Source organism: Urtica dioica, chromosome 6, assembly GCF_054948205.1.
Source record: "Urtica dioica subsp. dioica isolate 48M chromosome 6, U.dioica_male_clone48M_v1_H2, whole genome shotgun sequence".
NCBI classification, from domain to species: domain Eukaryota; kingdom Viridiplantae; phylum Streptophyta; class Magnoliopsida; order Rosales; family Urticaceae; genus Urtica; species Urtica dioica.
The window spans coordinates 25,908,384-25,924,786 of NC_142761.1; the positions used below are offsets into that span (position 1 = coordinate 25,908,384).

A 16,403-nucleotide genomic window follows, 5' to 3' on the forward strand; every position below is an offset into this window, starting at 1 on the left:
TCAAGAAAGGTTAGTAACTTTAATAGCTCATATTAGTTTTTATTTACATGTACATGCTCTTGTCTAGGTTAAGTAAAACTAGTTTTACTTAAAAAGAAAATTTTTAAAATTCCGCCGCTTAACGAAGCGTTAAACTTTTTCTTAAACCCTAGATCGATTCCAACATGAGCTTCATCTTGTAGCGTCGCAGGATCGTGAACATCTCCCCAAGGTCTCGAACGTGGTCGTGGGCCCTGAGGCTTTTGACGAGCATATCGTCCACGTAGACCTCCATGGTTTTGCCAATTTGATTGGCGAACATTCGGTTCACCAACCTTTGATATGTCGCTCCCGCATTTTTGAGGCCAAAGGGCATGACCTTGTAACAGTAGAGTCCGCGGTTCGTAACAATGGTGGTCTTGATCTGATCCGGCTCGTGCATGCGGATCTGGTTGTAGCCTGAGTAGGCGTCCATGAAACTCAACAACTCGTGGCCGGCGTGGCGTCCACGAGTTGCTCGATCCTCGGGAGAGGGAAGCTATCTTTTGTGCAGGCCTTGTTGAGATATTTGTAGTCGATACAGATCCGCCACTTCCCGTTTGGCTTCGTGGCCATCACCACATTGGACACCCACTTGGGGTGCTCCGCCTCCCTGATGGAGTCGACGGCGAGAAGTTTGTCAACCTCTTCACCAGTGGCTTGGTACCTCTCCCCGCTGAATATCCGTCGCGGTTGGACACGCTCGGCCACTCTCTTGTCGTCATTGAGACGGTGAACCATTATTTCGGGGTCGATCCCCGGCATGTCGACGTGTGTCCACGCAAAGACATCCCTGTGCTCGCGGAGGAAGGCGGCGAGCTCGACTCGGATCCCGGACGGGAGTTAGGCGCCTACCTTGACTACTTGGTCAGGCTTGGCGTCGTCCAACACGACGGGAACGAGGTCGTCCGGCGTTTCCACCTTTCGACGCTCGACATCGTCCCTTTGGTCCAGTTCTCCGAAGGTGCCTCCTTCCTCTACCTTGCAGTGGAATTTGTCCCCGACCTGGAAGACAGTGCTCACCATCATTCCTTTCCCTTTTCCGTCCACGCCCTTCATGTAGCACATCCTCGCCATGGACTGGTCTCCCAGCATTATGGCGATCCCCTTCTCGGTCAGGAACTTCATTATCAGATGGTACGTGGACGTTATGGCCTTCAACCGATTGAGAGTCCGGCGGCCGACGATGATATTGTATGCCGAGGGTTGATCCACGACGAGGAACGACACGATGTGGGTAACCTCGAGCCCCCCCGGGGTACCGAAGGTAACCGGGAGGTCGATAGTTCCCTCCGTCATGACCCTCTCCCCGGAGAAGCCGAAGAGCGGGGTCGAGATCGGGGTCGGTCTCATCCCGGATAGCTTCATCCTGTCCAACGCCGACTTGAAGATTATGTCGGCGGAGCTCCCATTGTCGATTAGGATTCTCCGGACGATGTTGTTGGCGACAGGGGCAGAGACGACTTTCGCGTCGTTGTGTGGATGGAGCACTCGTGCCACTTCTTGGCCGGTGAAGAACATGGATTCGAACGGGGCCGGAGGAGGGGCCTCGTACGTGTGATTGATGTAGTGTGCTATTTTCCCTTGGGAAACTTCGCGCACGTACTTTTTCCTTTGCGTGGCCGAATCTCCGAACTCTGGGCCGCCCAAGATCGCGCCCACGATGTGCAGTTGCGAGCTTTCCGGTTCTTCGATCGCCGCTCGGTCTGTGACGGTCACCGTCGTCGGACCTTTCTTTTCTTGCCGTGGGCGCTCCCCGTGTGCCGCGGCCGTCCCGATCATTCAAAGGACGTATTCCTTTAGTTTCCCATCTTGAATCAGGGCCTCAATCTGACGCTTGAGTTGATAGCATTCGGACGTCAGATGCCCGTGATCCTGGTGGTATTCACAGAACTTACTTCAATCCCTCTTGGCGGGATCCTTCGTGAGAGAAGTCGGACTTCCCAGCTTGTCACGGTGCAGAGCCAGGATCCGCTCCGGCGGAGTATTCAGAGGAGTAAAGGCCGAGAACTTTCGGAAGCTATCGACATGCGGCGGCCTCGGCCCGGGGAGGGAGCGGCCGTTAGGGGCCTGGCCTCCCTTATTCCTCCTCTATCGAGGATCGGGGCGATTTCCGTCCTGGTCGTCGCGGCGGCGACTACCCTGTCCCCCTGACTTTCGGCCATCCCGGCCGTCGAGATAGTCCTCGATTCCCATATACGTGCGGGCTCTCGCCATTAGCTCCGCCATGTCTCGCGGGACTTTTCCAACAATGGATTTGAGGAAGTCGCTCGTGCGCACTCCCTCGGTGATCGCCGTGATGGCGTCCTTATCGTCGAACGCTTCGACTTTGTGAGAGTCCTCGGTGAAGCGGGCGAGGTATTGTCTCAGTGTCTCGTCTCTCCCTTGTCGGATGGAGAGGAGGTGGGTCTTCGACTTCTTTTTGGCCACGAGGGTGGCGAATCGAGCAAGGAAAGCCTCTCGCAAGGCCCGGAAAGACGAGATGCTCCCCGGCCTTAGGCTTCGGAACCACTCAAATCCCGACCCTATGAGGGTCAGGCTGAAGGCCTGACAGAGGGTGGCGTCCGTCTATCCTTGCATTGTCATCCATGTCTCGTAGTGTTGGATGTGGAAGTTTGGGTCCGTCCGTCCATCATAGGGAGGGATGGACGGTAGTTTGAAGTTCCCCACGCAAGGCTGCGCGAGGATTTGAGCGGCGAAGGGAGAGTATGATTCCTCAATCCCTCCGTACGGCCGTTGCCTCTCTGACTCCCTCATCTCGATGATTTGGTTTTGGAGGCTCTGAATCATCGTGACCATATCAAGCCCGTTAGCAGGGCCGACCGTCGGGGCCACGGGAGTCACCGGTCGGCGCTCGTTGGACGCTTGGTCCACGACATTGGCCTGAGGCCGGCCGAGAGTTGCGGCGGGAAGCGCGTCCCTCCGAGAGTTGAGCCTTTGGCGGAGATCCTCCCCTCGGGAGTTTCTCTGCGCCGTCAAGCGCTCTCTAAGGTCCACGCTCGGTGCGCGGCGAGGCGAGGTCGCCCTTGGTCGAATCGTCCGACGAGGGCTTCGGCTATCGGCCCCATCGTCAACCAGAGTCGCTCTCTCCTCGGCGAGGGGCCGTGTCCGGCCGCCTCTTGAAACTGAGGGGGCGAGTCCCCGGGACTGTGACCTTGCCTGTAGTCGCGCCGGGTGCGAAGGATCGGCCAATGCACCATTGGACCTCTCGGATCATGTTTGAGCGAGGCTAGGAGTCGCCTCATCGGTCCTTGACTCCCCCACGTAGTCGGGGTCGGAGTCGTCTCGAGCGGATCGATCCTTGACGTCGTAGCCGAGGAGATTGGCGATGAGCGAGCCGTCAACGCCGGGACGGTCAAGGAGCTCCGCAAGCCGCCGGGCCGTGTCCTCTCAGAGCTCGGCCTCGGGGTCATTCACCGGGTCTTGGGGCTGGCTCTTGCTATCGCGAGGTTGCCCTTCAAGACGGTGTGCGAGGCGTCGGAGACCGTACCTCGAGCTCGTCGCTCGAGTAGACGCGGAGGTGGTGGGAATGTGACTCATCTCTCGAGAGTCGTAGACGTGGTGAAATTGAGGAAATGGAAGGGAGAGTGTGCTAAGGTCGGTGGTCCCCTCCTTCTAGCGCCAAAATGTTGTCGCTGTTTTTCGGACAACTATTTAGGAGTCAAAGGCGGTTAGACCCAAGGCCGGACCAAGTGGCCTCGTCTTGACTCGAGCGTGTCGGACTTGATATCTCAAGTCGTCCATTAGCTGTTGGTGATACCTATCTCGTTCAGGCACCTGAAAAGCAAGCAAAGAGGCGTGAACTACAAAGGGAAAACAGGGGGGTTTCCCCTGTTTACCTCTCCGACGCTCAACATTAGTAGGATTGAGGTGGTTTTTAGAGGGTTTAAGTTTTTAGAGGCCAAGGCTTGAGAGAAACGATCGAGGTATGAGTTCGGCAGCGTTTCAGTACTCAAGAATGGATTACCTGAACCAGGGGAGGGACCTCGGTATTTATAGGCGACCAAGGGACATTTTGAGGGTCCCTTGGCCGAGTGAGGTTGAGTCGGCCATCGGCCGAATCAGGCTCGGCTGGCCGATGGCCGAGTGAAGAGCTGGCCGCTGAGGGAGGTTCGCTCGGCCAACGGCCGAACGAACGCCGGACGAGGCTCACCCGTCCATCCGCCGAGCGAAGGACTCGACGCCGGACGAGGCTCACTCGGCCACTGGCCGAGTGAGAAGGCTGGGCCGAGAGAAGGGACCCACTCGACCATAGGCCGAGTGAGCTGTTGGGCCGGCAGAAGGCTTCACTCGGCCCTTGGCTGAGCAAACTTATTGGGCCGGCTGGGGACTCGTTTAGCCCTTGGCCGAATGAACATAGGGGGCCGGTGGAGACTCACTCGGCCGCTGACCGAGTGAAGCGCTTGGGCCGGCCAATGGCCGAGTGAACTGGGTCGGCCAATGGCCGAGGGAACTGGGCCGGCCATTGGCTGGGTGAGCTTGTCCGGCCGCCCGAAACGTTGATCGCACCGTCGGACTTTGTCGGGCCGATAACATCAATTTTAGAGAAAACACATGCACCATGTAATTCATTTAGCATATCGTCCAATCTAGGAATGGGAAATCGATACCTGACCGTGATGTTGTTGATGGCTCGGCAATCCACGCACATCCTCTGGGACCCATCCTTCTTTGGAACTAGTAGAACTGGTACGGCGCACAGGCTCATGCTCTCTCTAATGTAATCCTTTGACAAAAGCTCCTCAACTTGTCGTTGCAACTCCTTCGTTTCCTCAGGGTTGGTTCGGTAGGCCGGTCTGTTTGGAAGCGAGGCCCCGGGTACAAGGTCAATCTGGTGCTCAATCCCTCGAATCGGTGGTAGTCCTGTTGGCATGTCTCGAACAACAACGTCCTTGAACTCCTGCAAAAGAGAAACAATGGCCGTAAGTAGGACCTCGCCATGTTGGTTAGAGAATAAGGCAGCCTCCTTGTACACAAGTAAAATCATCGGCTGTTTGGCAAAGAAGGCTTTCCTCACATCACTCTGTCCCGCAAAGAAGTTGTTTTGTTTTCTCTCACAGATTTTGTTTTTCATGACCCCATCTTTTCTTTCACTCCCCACTTCTCTCTCGGGTTTTCTCTCTGGGGCTCTCTCTTTTTTTCTCTCTGTTTTTACCTCATCCCTTGGTTCCTTTCCCTTCTCTAGTGCCCTAAACCTTTCCCTCTCTTGTTGCATCCTTAGTTGATCTTCATGAACTTGCTTTGGAGTAAGGGGTGCGAGGGTGATGGTACGATTCTTGTGCCTGAGGGAGTACTTGTTGGTGTAGCCGTCATGAGTCACCCTCCGATCGAATTGCCACGGCCGCCCCAAAAGTATATGCCCCGCATCCATTGGTGCCACATCACAGAGCACCGAGTCCTCATAGCTGCCAATCCGGAAACTGATAAGGACTTGTTTGTAGACACGTACCTCTTCACCATCATTAAACTAGTGAAGCTTGTAAGGACGAGGGTGATTTGTCGTTGGAAGTCCAAGCTTCTTCACTACAACAACGCTGGCTATGTTCGTACAACTCCCTCCATCGACAATAGCACTTAACACCTTCTTACCAATATGGCACCTGGTATGAAATATGTTTTCGCGCTGCTCCTCATCATCTCGTACAACCTGTGCGTTCATCGTTCGTCGAGAGACCAACACGAGCTCTACCGGTGCCTCAATTTCCTCGTCTGATTCCTCGTCAGGCCACTCTTGATCTTCCTCTTCATTGTCAGTAACCATCTCTCCGGTCGGAAGAATCGTCATGCTCCTCTTATTCGGGCAATGGTTTACGAAGTGACCAACTCCCTGGCACTTGAAGCACTTGATATCACGATTTCTCTGAGATGTCATCTCCGGTTTCTTTTGAGCACTGGGACTAGGACTAGATGTGGTTGGGGCCGTGGAAGTGCTTGGCTTGGCTACGTCCCCTCGTGGTTTGAAACTGCTCTTCTCGTCTCGGTTGAAGGTCTTCTTCCATGCAGGTTGTTCTGAGAATCGGTTTCCCCGCATGCTACCCCTCGTCTTGAGCTGCTTCTCAATCTTGACGGCCAAGTGAACCAAATCCTCCATCTCGACATAATGCTGCAACTCCACCTTCTCCGCTATGTCAGGGTTCAGCCCATTGATAAATCTGGCCATGGTAGACTCGCGATCTTCCTCTATGTTTGCTCGGATCATGGCAACCTCCATTTCCCGGTAGTACTCCTCAACACTACGAGTGCCTTGCCTGAGACGCTGAAGCTTCTGATAAAGCTCTCGGTAATAGTGACGAGGCACAAACCACTTTCTCATGATGGCCCTCATCTCATCCCAAGTCTCTATCGGCTCCTCTCCAGCCCGTTGTCGACTCGTCACCAGTTGATCCCACCAAACAATAGCATAATCAGTGAATTCAGCAGCGGCAAGAATTACCTTTTTGCGTTCGGTGTAGTTGTAGCAATTGAACACAAACTGGGCTTTCCTCTCCCATTCAAAGTAGGCGCACGGGTCACTTTTCCCTTGGAATGTTGGAATCTTTTGCTTGATGCCACCTGTTGTCGCTGTTTTTCGGACAACTATTTAGGAGCCAAAGACGGTTAGACCCAAGGCCGGACCAAGTGGTCTCGTCTTGACTCGAGCGTGTCGGACCCGGTGTCCCGAGTCGTCCCTTAGCTGTGGATGTCCCTCGAGTTCGTTAGAGTACCTGAAAAGGAGTAGAGAACACGTGAACTACAAAGGGGAAACAGGGGGGGTGCCCCTGTTTACCTCTCCGACGCTCAACATTAGTGAGATTGAGGTGGAGTATAGAGGTTTTAGGGGTGTTTAGAGGCCAAAGCTTGAGAGAAACGAGCGAGGTACGAATTCGGCAGCGTTTCAGTGCTCAAGAATGGATTACCTGGGTCAAGGGAAGGACTCTTGTATTTATAGGCAGCCAAGGGGTGGTTTGAAGACCCCTTGGCCGAGTGAGCAAGGTTGGGCCGGCCTTGGAGGAGGGCCGGCCATGGAGAAGGGCCGGCCTTGGAGGAGGGCCGACCTTGGAGTGCCGGCCATGGAGAGCCGGCCATGGAGGGCCGGCCATGGAGGAGGGCCGGCCTTGGAGAGCCGGCCATGGAGGGCCGGCCTTGGACGAGGGCCGGCCTTGGAGTGCCGGCCATGGAGAGCCGGCCATGGAGGGGGGCCGGCCTTGGAGGAGGGCCGGCCTTGGAGGAGGGCCGGCCTTGGAGTGCCGGCCATGGAGAGCCGGCCATGGAGGGCCGGCCATGGAGGGCCGGCCTTGGAGAGCCGGCCATGGAGGGCCGGCCTTGGACGAGGGCCGACCTTGGAGTGCCGGCCATGGAGAGCCGGCCATGGAGGGGGGCCGGCCTTGGAGGAGGGCCGGCCTTGGAGGAGGGCCGGCCTTGGAGTGCCGGCCATGGAGAGCCGGCCATGGAGGGCCGGCCATGGAGGGCCGGCCTTGGAGAGTCGGCCATGGAGGAGGGCCGGCCTTGGAGTGCCGGCCTTGGAGAGCCGGCCATGGAGGAGGGCCGGCCTTGGAGTGCCGGCCTTGGAGAGCCGGCCATGGAGGAGGGCCCGCCTTGGAGGAGGGCCGGCCTTGGCATATGGCCGGCCATTGGCCGGCTGACCTTTGGGCCGGCGACAGGCTGGCCAAGCATATGGCCGGCCGCTGGCCGGCTGAACATAAGGCCGGCCGCCGGCCGGCTGACCATGGTTTGGGCCGGCCAAAGGCCGAGGTAAGGTTTCGCCGCTCGAGGCCTTGCACCGGTCGCATGGGTCGAGGTGACGCCTTAGTCCCTGTCGATCCGAGACGGACCGACAACATTAGCCCCCCGAGTTTCCGGTCGAGCGTAGATCGAGTGGAAACTCAAAATCTACTCTTCATACGGATGCGGGATGAACGCTCTCGGGTTTGCGTCATGAGGAATGGCCTTTGGGCGTCGCGAGGGATGACTTTTTGTTTCGGGTTGATCGTGCGTGGCTCATTTTCTCGATCTACCAATGAGGGCGTGATCGATTAGCACGGCTTTATTGTGTTGTGCGCGTCTTATTTTCTCGACTTGCCAACGAAGGCATAATCAGTTTGCACGTCTTTGTTGTCTTGTGCGCGTCTTGTTTTCTCGGTTTGCCAACGAAGGGATAATCGATTAGCACGTCTTTGTTGTATTGTGCGCGTCTTGTTTTCTCGATTTGCCAACGAAGGCATAATCGATTCGCGCGTCTTTATTGTATTGTGCGCGTCTTATGTTCTCGATTTGCCTACGAAGGCATAATCGATTTGCACGTCTTTTTTGTATTGTGCGCGTCTTATGTTCTCGATTTGCCAACGAAGGCATAATCGATTTGCACGTCTTTTTGTATTGTGACGCAGACCTTGAACCCATTTGTAACTCGTTGCCTGTCGGCCGACGAGCTGGGCGGCGAGCGCGATGCCACATTTGCGTGGTGAGGTTTCCCGTGGACGCTGGCTTGACCAGATACGCCCTGGCGGACGCAAGCCTTGAACCCATTTGTAACTCGTTGCCTGTCGGCCGACGAGCTGGGCGGCGAGCGCGATGCCACATTTGTGTGGCGAGGTTTCCTGTGGACGCTGGCTTGACCAGATACGCCCTGGCGGACGCAAGCCTTGAACCCATTTGTAACTCGTTGCCTTTCAGCCGACGAGCTGGGCGGCAAGCGCGATGCCACATTTGTGTGGCGAGGTTTCCCGTGGACGCTGGCTAGACCAGATTCGCCCAGCGGACGCAGACCTTGAACCCATTTGTAACTCGTTGCCTATCGGCCGACGAGCTGGGCGGCGAGCGCGATGCCACCTTTGTGTGGCGAGGTTTCCCGTGGACGCTGGCTAGACCAGATACGCCCTGCGGACGCAAGCCTTGAACCCATTTGTAACTCGTTGCCTGTAGGCCGACGAGCTGGGCGGCGAGCGCGATGCCACATTTGTGTGGCGAGGTTTCCCGTGGACGCTGGCTTGACCAGATACGCCCTGCGGACGCAAGCCTTGAACCCATTTGTAACTCGTTGCCTATCGGCCGACGAGCTGGGCGGCGAGCGCGGACTCAAGACTCAACTCGAGGGCTCATGTAGAGCCTGCACGAGGAATAGTTAGTTGACTTGTGGACTTGGGACTCAACTCGAGGACTCATGTAAAGCCTGCAAGAGGAATGGTTAGTTGGCTTGTGGACTTGGGACTCAACTCGAGGGCTCTTGTAGAGCCTGCACGAGGAGTTTCGTGAAGAGTCGTCGCGAGGAGTATCAGTCGACTCGGGGACTCGGAGCTCGACTCAAGGAATGAATTCATCTTGAGGAGACATGCGAAGAGTCGGTACAAGGAGTATTGGTCGACTCGTGGACTCGAACTCGACTCGAGGACTCACATAGAGCTTGCACGAGGAGTTTTGCGAAGAGTCGGCGCGAGGAGTATCGGTCGACGCGCGGACTCGTAGCTCGACTCGAGGAATGAATTCATCTCGAGGAGACATGTGAAGAGTTGGCACGAGGAGTATCAGTCGACTCGTGGATTCGAACTCGACTCGAGGACTCACGTAGAGCCTGTACGAGGAGTCTTGTGAAGAGTCGGCGCGAGGAGTATCGGTCGACTCGTGGACCCGTAGCTCGACTCGAGGAATGAATTCATCTCGAGGAGACATGCGAAGAGTCGGCACAAGGAGTATTGGTCGACTCGTGGACTCGAACTCGACTCGAGGACTCACGTAGAGCTTGCACGAGGAGTTTTGCGAAGAGTCGGCGCGAGGAGCATCGGTCGACGCGCGGACTCGTGGCTCGACTCGAGGAATGAATTCATCTCGAGGAGACATGTGAAGAGTCTCTCTTATTTTTATTTTTTGAGTTGTTGTTGAATTGTTTTTTGATTGAGCGTTGGTCCCTGTTAGCCCCCCGAATTTCTTGCGTTTGTGAGACAAAGGTTGAGAAACTCTCGCGTTAGAGGTATACAATAGTATGCGTTACATTTTTTCATGTGTGAAATGACTCTTTATTGCAATAAGGGGGTCATTACAGTTTGTCATGGCACTTGGCCTTCTTTGAAAAAAGGAAATTACATTTTGAAATGAAAGTGACCACGAAGCCGATCGAGTTCGGGCATGAATTTAAATGTAGTCGCGACAATCACGGCTCGTTAACAGATGCGACGAATTCCCTGATATTCCCGACTCGAATTAGGGAATCAATTCGCTTCTTAAGCTGCTTGCATTCGATCGTCACGTGCCCGTGATCTTTGTGGTATTCGCAGAACCTGCTTCGATCTCGCTTCGCGGGGTCCTTTGTGAGTGGAGCGGGGCTTCCCAGCTCATCGTGGCGTAAGCGCAGGATCCGGTCGGGCGTTGTGTTGAGCGGGACGAAGGATCGCTTCGGGATCGGAGAAGGGTGGTCGTTAGGGACTTGACCCTTCCGGCGCCTTTTCCTTCGTGACCCGGGACCAACATCCGGTTTCACACCCACGGCTGCGCGCTTTTGGTTGGGTGCTTGATCAGTGTTGGGTGGTTGCTGCCCCAAGACGATCGCGGTCTCGCGCTGAGCGTCGAGTTTTTCTCTCAAGTCGAACTCGTGACTCTTTCTTTGAGAGTTGAGGCGATCTCTCAAGTCTCCGGAGGCCGTCCCTATTACCCTCGTTAAGGGCACGTCATTCAGGCGACGCCTTTGGCGCGGGCCGAGACCATCGACGTTGTCACCCTCGCAAGGATTTTGGACGCGAACGGTGAGCTTGGAGCGTCCCCTTCGGGACTTTGAGACCGAGCGTCCTCGGGTACTGCGTGAGCTTTGGAGCCTTGACGTGGTCGCCCGAGGGTATCCCCTCGAGGGCGCGTGCGCGTGCTCCTCAGAAAGTTGACGTTTCGACGCGGCCGCCCGAGGGTGTCCCCTTGGAGGCGTGCGCGCGTGTCCACTTTCGTGCATAGCGTGGTCGAGGTTGGTCTCGTGGTTGATGTCATCGACATTGTTGGAGTCGAGGAGGTCGGCGATGAGCGCGCCGGTGACGCCGGGGCGGTCTAGGAGCTCGGCGAGCCTTCGAGCCGTGTCCTCTCGGACTGTGGCCTCGGGGTCATTCGCCGGGTCTCGGGGCTGGCTCTCGTTATCACGAGGTTGCCCTTCGAGACGGTGCGCGGAGCCTTGGAGGTCGCGCCTCGAGCTAGCCGCTCGGGCGCCCACGGAGGTGGTGGGGCTACGACTCATCTCTCGAGAGTCGTAGAAGTGAGAAGAAGACTGGTAGAGGGGATGTGTTGCCAAGGTCGAGAGATCCCCTCCTTCTAGCGCCAAAATGTTGTCGCTGTTTTTCGGACAACTATTTAGGAGCCAAAGACGGTTAGACCCAAGGCCGGACCAAGTGGTCTCGTCTTGACTCGAGCGTGTCGGACCCGGTGTCCCGAGTCGTCCCTTAGCTGTGGATGTCCCTCGAGTTCGTCAGAGTACCTGAAAAGGAGTAGAGAACACGTGAACTACAAAGGGGAAACAGGGGGGGTGCCCCTGTTTACCTCTCCGACGCTCAACATTAGTGAGATTGAGGTGGAGTATAGAGGTTTTAGGGGTGTTTAGAGGCCAAAGCTTGAGAGAAACGAGCGAGGTACGAATTCGGTGTTGGAATCGATCTAGGGTTTAAGAAAAAGTTTAACGCTTCGTTAAGCGGCGGAATTTTAAAAATTTTCTTTTTAAGTAAAACTAGTTTTTACTAACCTAGACAAGAGCATGTACATGTAAATAAAAACTAATATGAGCTATTAAAGTTACTAACCTTTCTTGAAGCTTGAACCTTGTAGAAGCTTTTGGAAATTTGCAACGCTCGTCTCCCCTCGCAGCACGTCTCTCTTCCTTTCCTCGGCACCTCGAGCAACCACGAAAGTTTCTATCACTAAATCACTCGAAAAGAAGGAATCAGTGAGTGGGCACTTTTAAACACTACGACTTGAGAACGAGTCTCGAAGTCGCAGAGCTAAACACTAGGTCGAGTGAGGACCTAGGTGCCAAGACAAGAAATAATCGAAAATAAACTAGAGAGAGAGAGAGAGGATTTTCGGCCAAAGTTCTAGAGAGAGAGTCTCTCAAATCTCTTAAACTTGGATGAATGTATTGTGAGGAAATGAGGCTCCTATTTATAGGAGAGGCTTTACCTTCAATAAGGTAGTTTCCTCTTCTATAGAATATCACATATTTATGAACAAATATTGCCTCTTTCCCACTTGAGAAACTCGGCCAAACAAGGCTTCTAGAAGCCTTGATTTGTTTCCAATTTTGTTCAAGGCCTTGCCTTGTCTCTCACTTGGCCGATTACCCTAAAGCATCCTCATGCAAATTTGTTTCCTCTTTTTCTTTTGGCAAGTATCTTGATACATTTATGCACAAAATATTCTCTCTTGGTTGGGTATGTTGGGCGCCTATGTCTTCTAGAATGGGCTTCTAGAAGCTTTTCCATTTGTTCATGACAACATGAAAAAGGCCCAATAAGAATTTTCAATAAAATTCTTATGAGATGAAATTAATTCACAAGGCCCAATGATCAAGTCATGGCCGAGTGAAACATGTCATAAAATGACCTTGTCAAAAATTTATTGACATTCATTTCATCGTTTGTCTCAAAAGACAAAAATACCCTTTTCACTATTTTCGTTCTTGTTTTGACTTAGCTTCCAGTTTAACTATTCCTATCGATGTGATTCGTGATAGTGACCTCATGGACCCAAATGAACAAAGCTTTAGCTAAACACTTGGACTCAAAAGTTCACAAACCTTTTCCAAGTTTAGCTTAATGCCAACTGACTCCACTAAAGAGCTGACACTGAAAATCTCTCGGTTCAAATGAATTTATTTTCTACTCAAGAATTCGACCTAATTATGATGAGCGGATCCACTGAATATTATCTATGTTTACCCTTCATGAATGTCATCAGCTAGTCGGGATTTACTAAATTACCATTTTACCCTTCTAGCTGTTATTTCCTCAACTCCTTTGTCGCTTGTGAATAAGTTAGAAACAATGTATTGACGAGGAGCTAACAAGTCACATTGTTTCATCCAAAAGAGTCAGGACTCAATTTGGACACTGGCCAGTTCATTTATTCACACTCCAAGGAACAAAGCATGAGGTGACATACATTGCATTTCAGCAATCTTGTACATGAATTCCATATCTATGAGAACTTCACAAAGTTACTCATGACAGACTCACAACTTAGTACTTCACCAATAGGCCTTGTTCGGAATCACGTAGTGAGTCCGAACTTTGACTTTCTCAAATGATAATACTATGGTGTGAAATGGCATGTCTCATTTCAGGATTAAGGTAAGCATGATGCAATTCATACATAGTGACTTCGAGACATAAGAGGTTAAATGGTTTGTTCTTATATTATCTCTAGAAGTGCACTGGTCAATTCAGTATCTTCAGAAGATACCTAGAAGAACTATAGAGTCCCAAACTCTCAATGCCTCATAACCAGACATCATAGATTCTTCTAACAATCATACTGAGGTCAATAGTCTTTTGACCCTAAGATTGCGAATATATCGTTTTAAGCAAACTACGAAGAGTTTGTTCATGCAAATCTACATTTGTCTCTTCGTAAGTTGTTTAGTTTGTTTATGGACTAAAAGACTATGGTTTTATCATAAAGCTTCAGACAAGGAAGATTGAATGAACGTTTCAACTTTATTAATGAATGAATAGGCAATTACAAGCAAGAGTCTTCATGAGACTTTATTACATCAAATGTTCAAAATAAAGACTACAACTCTTCTTGTGGGCACCATTGACAACAAACTCCCACTTGACTCAAAGAAGGTGTGTGTAGTCCTTCATGCCTAATCCCTCACGATGTTGGTCGAAGACCTTGTTCGCTAGGGCCTTGGTGAATGGATCTGCGAGGTTGTCCACCGTTGAGATCTTCTTCACTTCCACGTCTCCGCGCTGCACGATCTCTCGAATCAAATGGTATTTCCTCTCAATATGCTTAGAGCACTTATGGCTTCTAGGTTCCTTTGAGTTAGCGACAGCCCCACTATTATCACAATAAAGGGTCATGGGCTCGTCGACGTTTGGAACAATTTCCAAATACTTAAGGAACTTTCTAAGCCATACAGCCTCTTTGGATGCTTCACAAGCAGCCACATATTCTGCTTCCATTGTGGAGTCAGCAATGCAAGATTGCTTAATACTTCTCCACACAACAGCTCCACCATTAAGGATGAACACAGATCCCGAAGTGGATTTCCTGGAATCCTTATCCGCTTGAAAATCGGAGTCGGTATATCCCGTCATAGTCAGGTCAGTGCCTGAGTATGTAAGCATCAAGTTCCTAGTTCTTCGAAGATACTTGAGAACATGCTTAACAGCAATCCAGTGCTCGGGTCCAGGGTTGGATTGGAAACGGCTAACTACGCCAACGGCGAAACAGATGTCAGGTCTAGTGCAAAGCATAGCATACATAAGGCTTCCTACGGCAGAGGCGTAAGGAATTTTCCTCATGTCTTCAATCTCTTGTGCAGTCTTGGGAGACTGATCCTTAGAGAGTGAAACTCCATGCCTAAAGGGTGTTTGACCCCTCTTGCAGTCTTGCATCGAGAAGCGATCCATCACCTTATCAATATAAGATGCTTGAGAGAGCGATAGGGTCCGGTTTTTCCTATCTCGAAAGATTTGGATCCCCAGAATGTACGCGGCTTCTCCTAGATCCTTCATATCGAATTGCTTTGCTAGCCAGACCTTAACCTCAGATAACTTACCCACGTCATTACCAATGAGTAGTATATCATCGACATATAGTACCAGAAACACAACTTTGCCTTCATGTATTAACTTGTAAACACAAGGCTCATCTATTGACTGTTCAAAGCCGAAGCTCTTTACAGTTTCATCGAATCTAATATTCCATGACCTAGATGCTTGCTTTAGTCCATAAATGGATTTAAGCAACTCACAAACCTTGGTCTCTTGACCTTTATCCACGAAACCGTCTGGTTGAGCCATGTAAATGCGCTCGTCAAGATTGCCATTCAGAAAGGCTGTCTTGACATCCATTTGCCAGATCTCATAGTCGAGAGCTGCAGCTATGGATAGGAGTATGCGGATGGATTTAAGCATCGCGACTGGCGAGAAGGTTTCTTCATAGTCAATCCCTTCTTGTTGGGTATAACCCTTTGCCACAAGTCATGCTTTGAACGTCTCGACGTTCCCATCAGGACCCCTTTTCTTCTTGTATATCCACTTACACCCTACGGGTTTAATCCCTTCAGGAAGGTCTACAAGTTTCCAGACTTTGTTGACATACATCGAGTGCATTTCAACTTTCATGGCGTCAAGCCAAAGGTTTGATTCAGAACAAGCCATCGCTTGGCTATAGGAAACAGGGTCATCCATGTCGGAGACGGCTACAAGAGAGTCTCCATAAGACATGTACCTGTCAGGCTTTTGAGTAGCCCTCCCACTACGTCTAAGTACTACTTGACGAGATTCTGATGAGTTAGGTTGTGTTTCAGTTGGGGTAAGAACAGTGCTTACAGATGAGGTAGAAGCTTCCTCACCCAACTTTTCTTCAAGCACAATTTTGCTTCTAGGTTTCGCATCCTTCATAAAGTCTTCCTCAAGGAAACGAGCATTCGTGCTAACGAAAGTCTTATCGTCCTCGGGACTATAGAAAGTAAAACCTTTGGTTTCCTTCGGATATCCTACAAACAGGCACAATTCTGACCTACTAGCCAACTTGCTAGTCTTTTGCCTCAGCACGTGTGCAGGGCAACCCCAAATTCGGATGCGGCCAAGATTCACTTTACGGCCAGTCCATCGTTCATAAGGAGTACCAGGAACCGTCTTGGACGGAACTTGGTTCAGAATGTAGGCGGCTGTTTCGAGGGCATATCCCCAAAAGGAAAGCGGGAGTGATGAGTAACTCATCATTGATCTAACCATCTCCATAAGAGTTCGGTTTCTTCTCTCTGACACTCCGTTTTGTTGAGGTGTGCCAGGTGCGGTAAGCTGAGAAGCGATACCTTCTTCTTTAAGAAAGTCATCGAACTCTCCAGACATATACTCACCACCTCGATCAGATCGAAGGGTTTTGATCACTTTGCCAGTTTGCTTTTCCACTAAAGCCCTAAAGACCTTAAATACGTTAAAGGTCTCGGATTTGTGTTTAAGCAAATAGACAAACCCATATCTTGAGTAATCATCAGTGAAGGTAACGAAGTATTCGTATCCTCCACGTGCCTGTTGGTTGAGCGGACCACATACATCAGAATGTATTAGTTCCAGCAACTCAGTGGCTCTTCGACCCTTATCGGAGAAAGGTCGCTTAGTCATTTTTCCTTCTATACAGGATTCACAAGTAGGCAGTGAGCCTATTGCAGAGGCTTGGAGTGGACCATCCCTCACAAGTCTCTTAATCCT

General features: G+C 51.8%; 1 protein-coding gene across 1 annotated transcript in view; it reads right to left on the reverse strand.

Moving 5' to 3' along the window:
* LOC149393527 (uncharacterized) overlaps positions 1-6,343 on the reverse strand; it is a 29,314-nt gene extending 22,971 nt beyond the window's left edge. The window contains exons 1-3 of the mRNA XM_089618062.1: positions 5,600-6,343; positions 5,214-5,485; positions 4,560-5,123 (exon numbers count right to left, since the gene is read on the reverse strand). Coding sequence (XP_089474188.1) covers positions 4,560-5,123; positions 5,214-5,485; positions 5,600-6,343 — 1,580 coding nt within the window. The remainder of the gene's footprint in view (positions 1-4,559; positions 5,124-5,213; positions 5,486-5,599) is intronic.
* Positions 6,344-16,403: the final 10,060 nt, after the last annotated feature.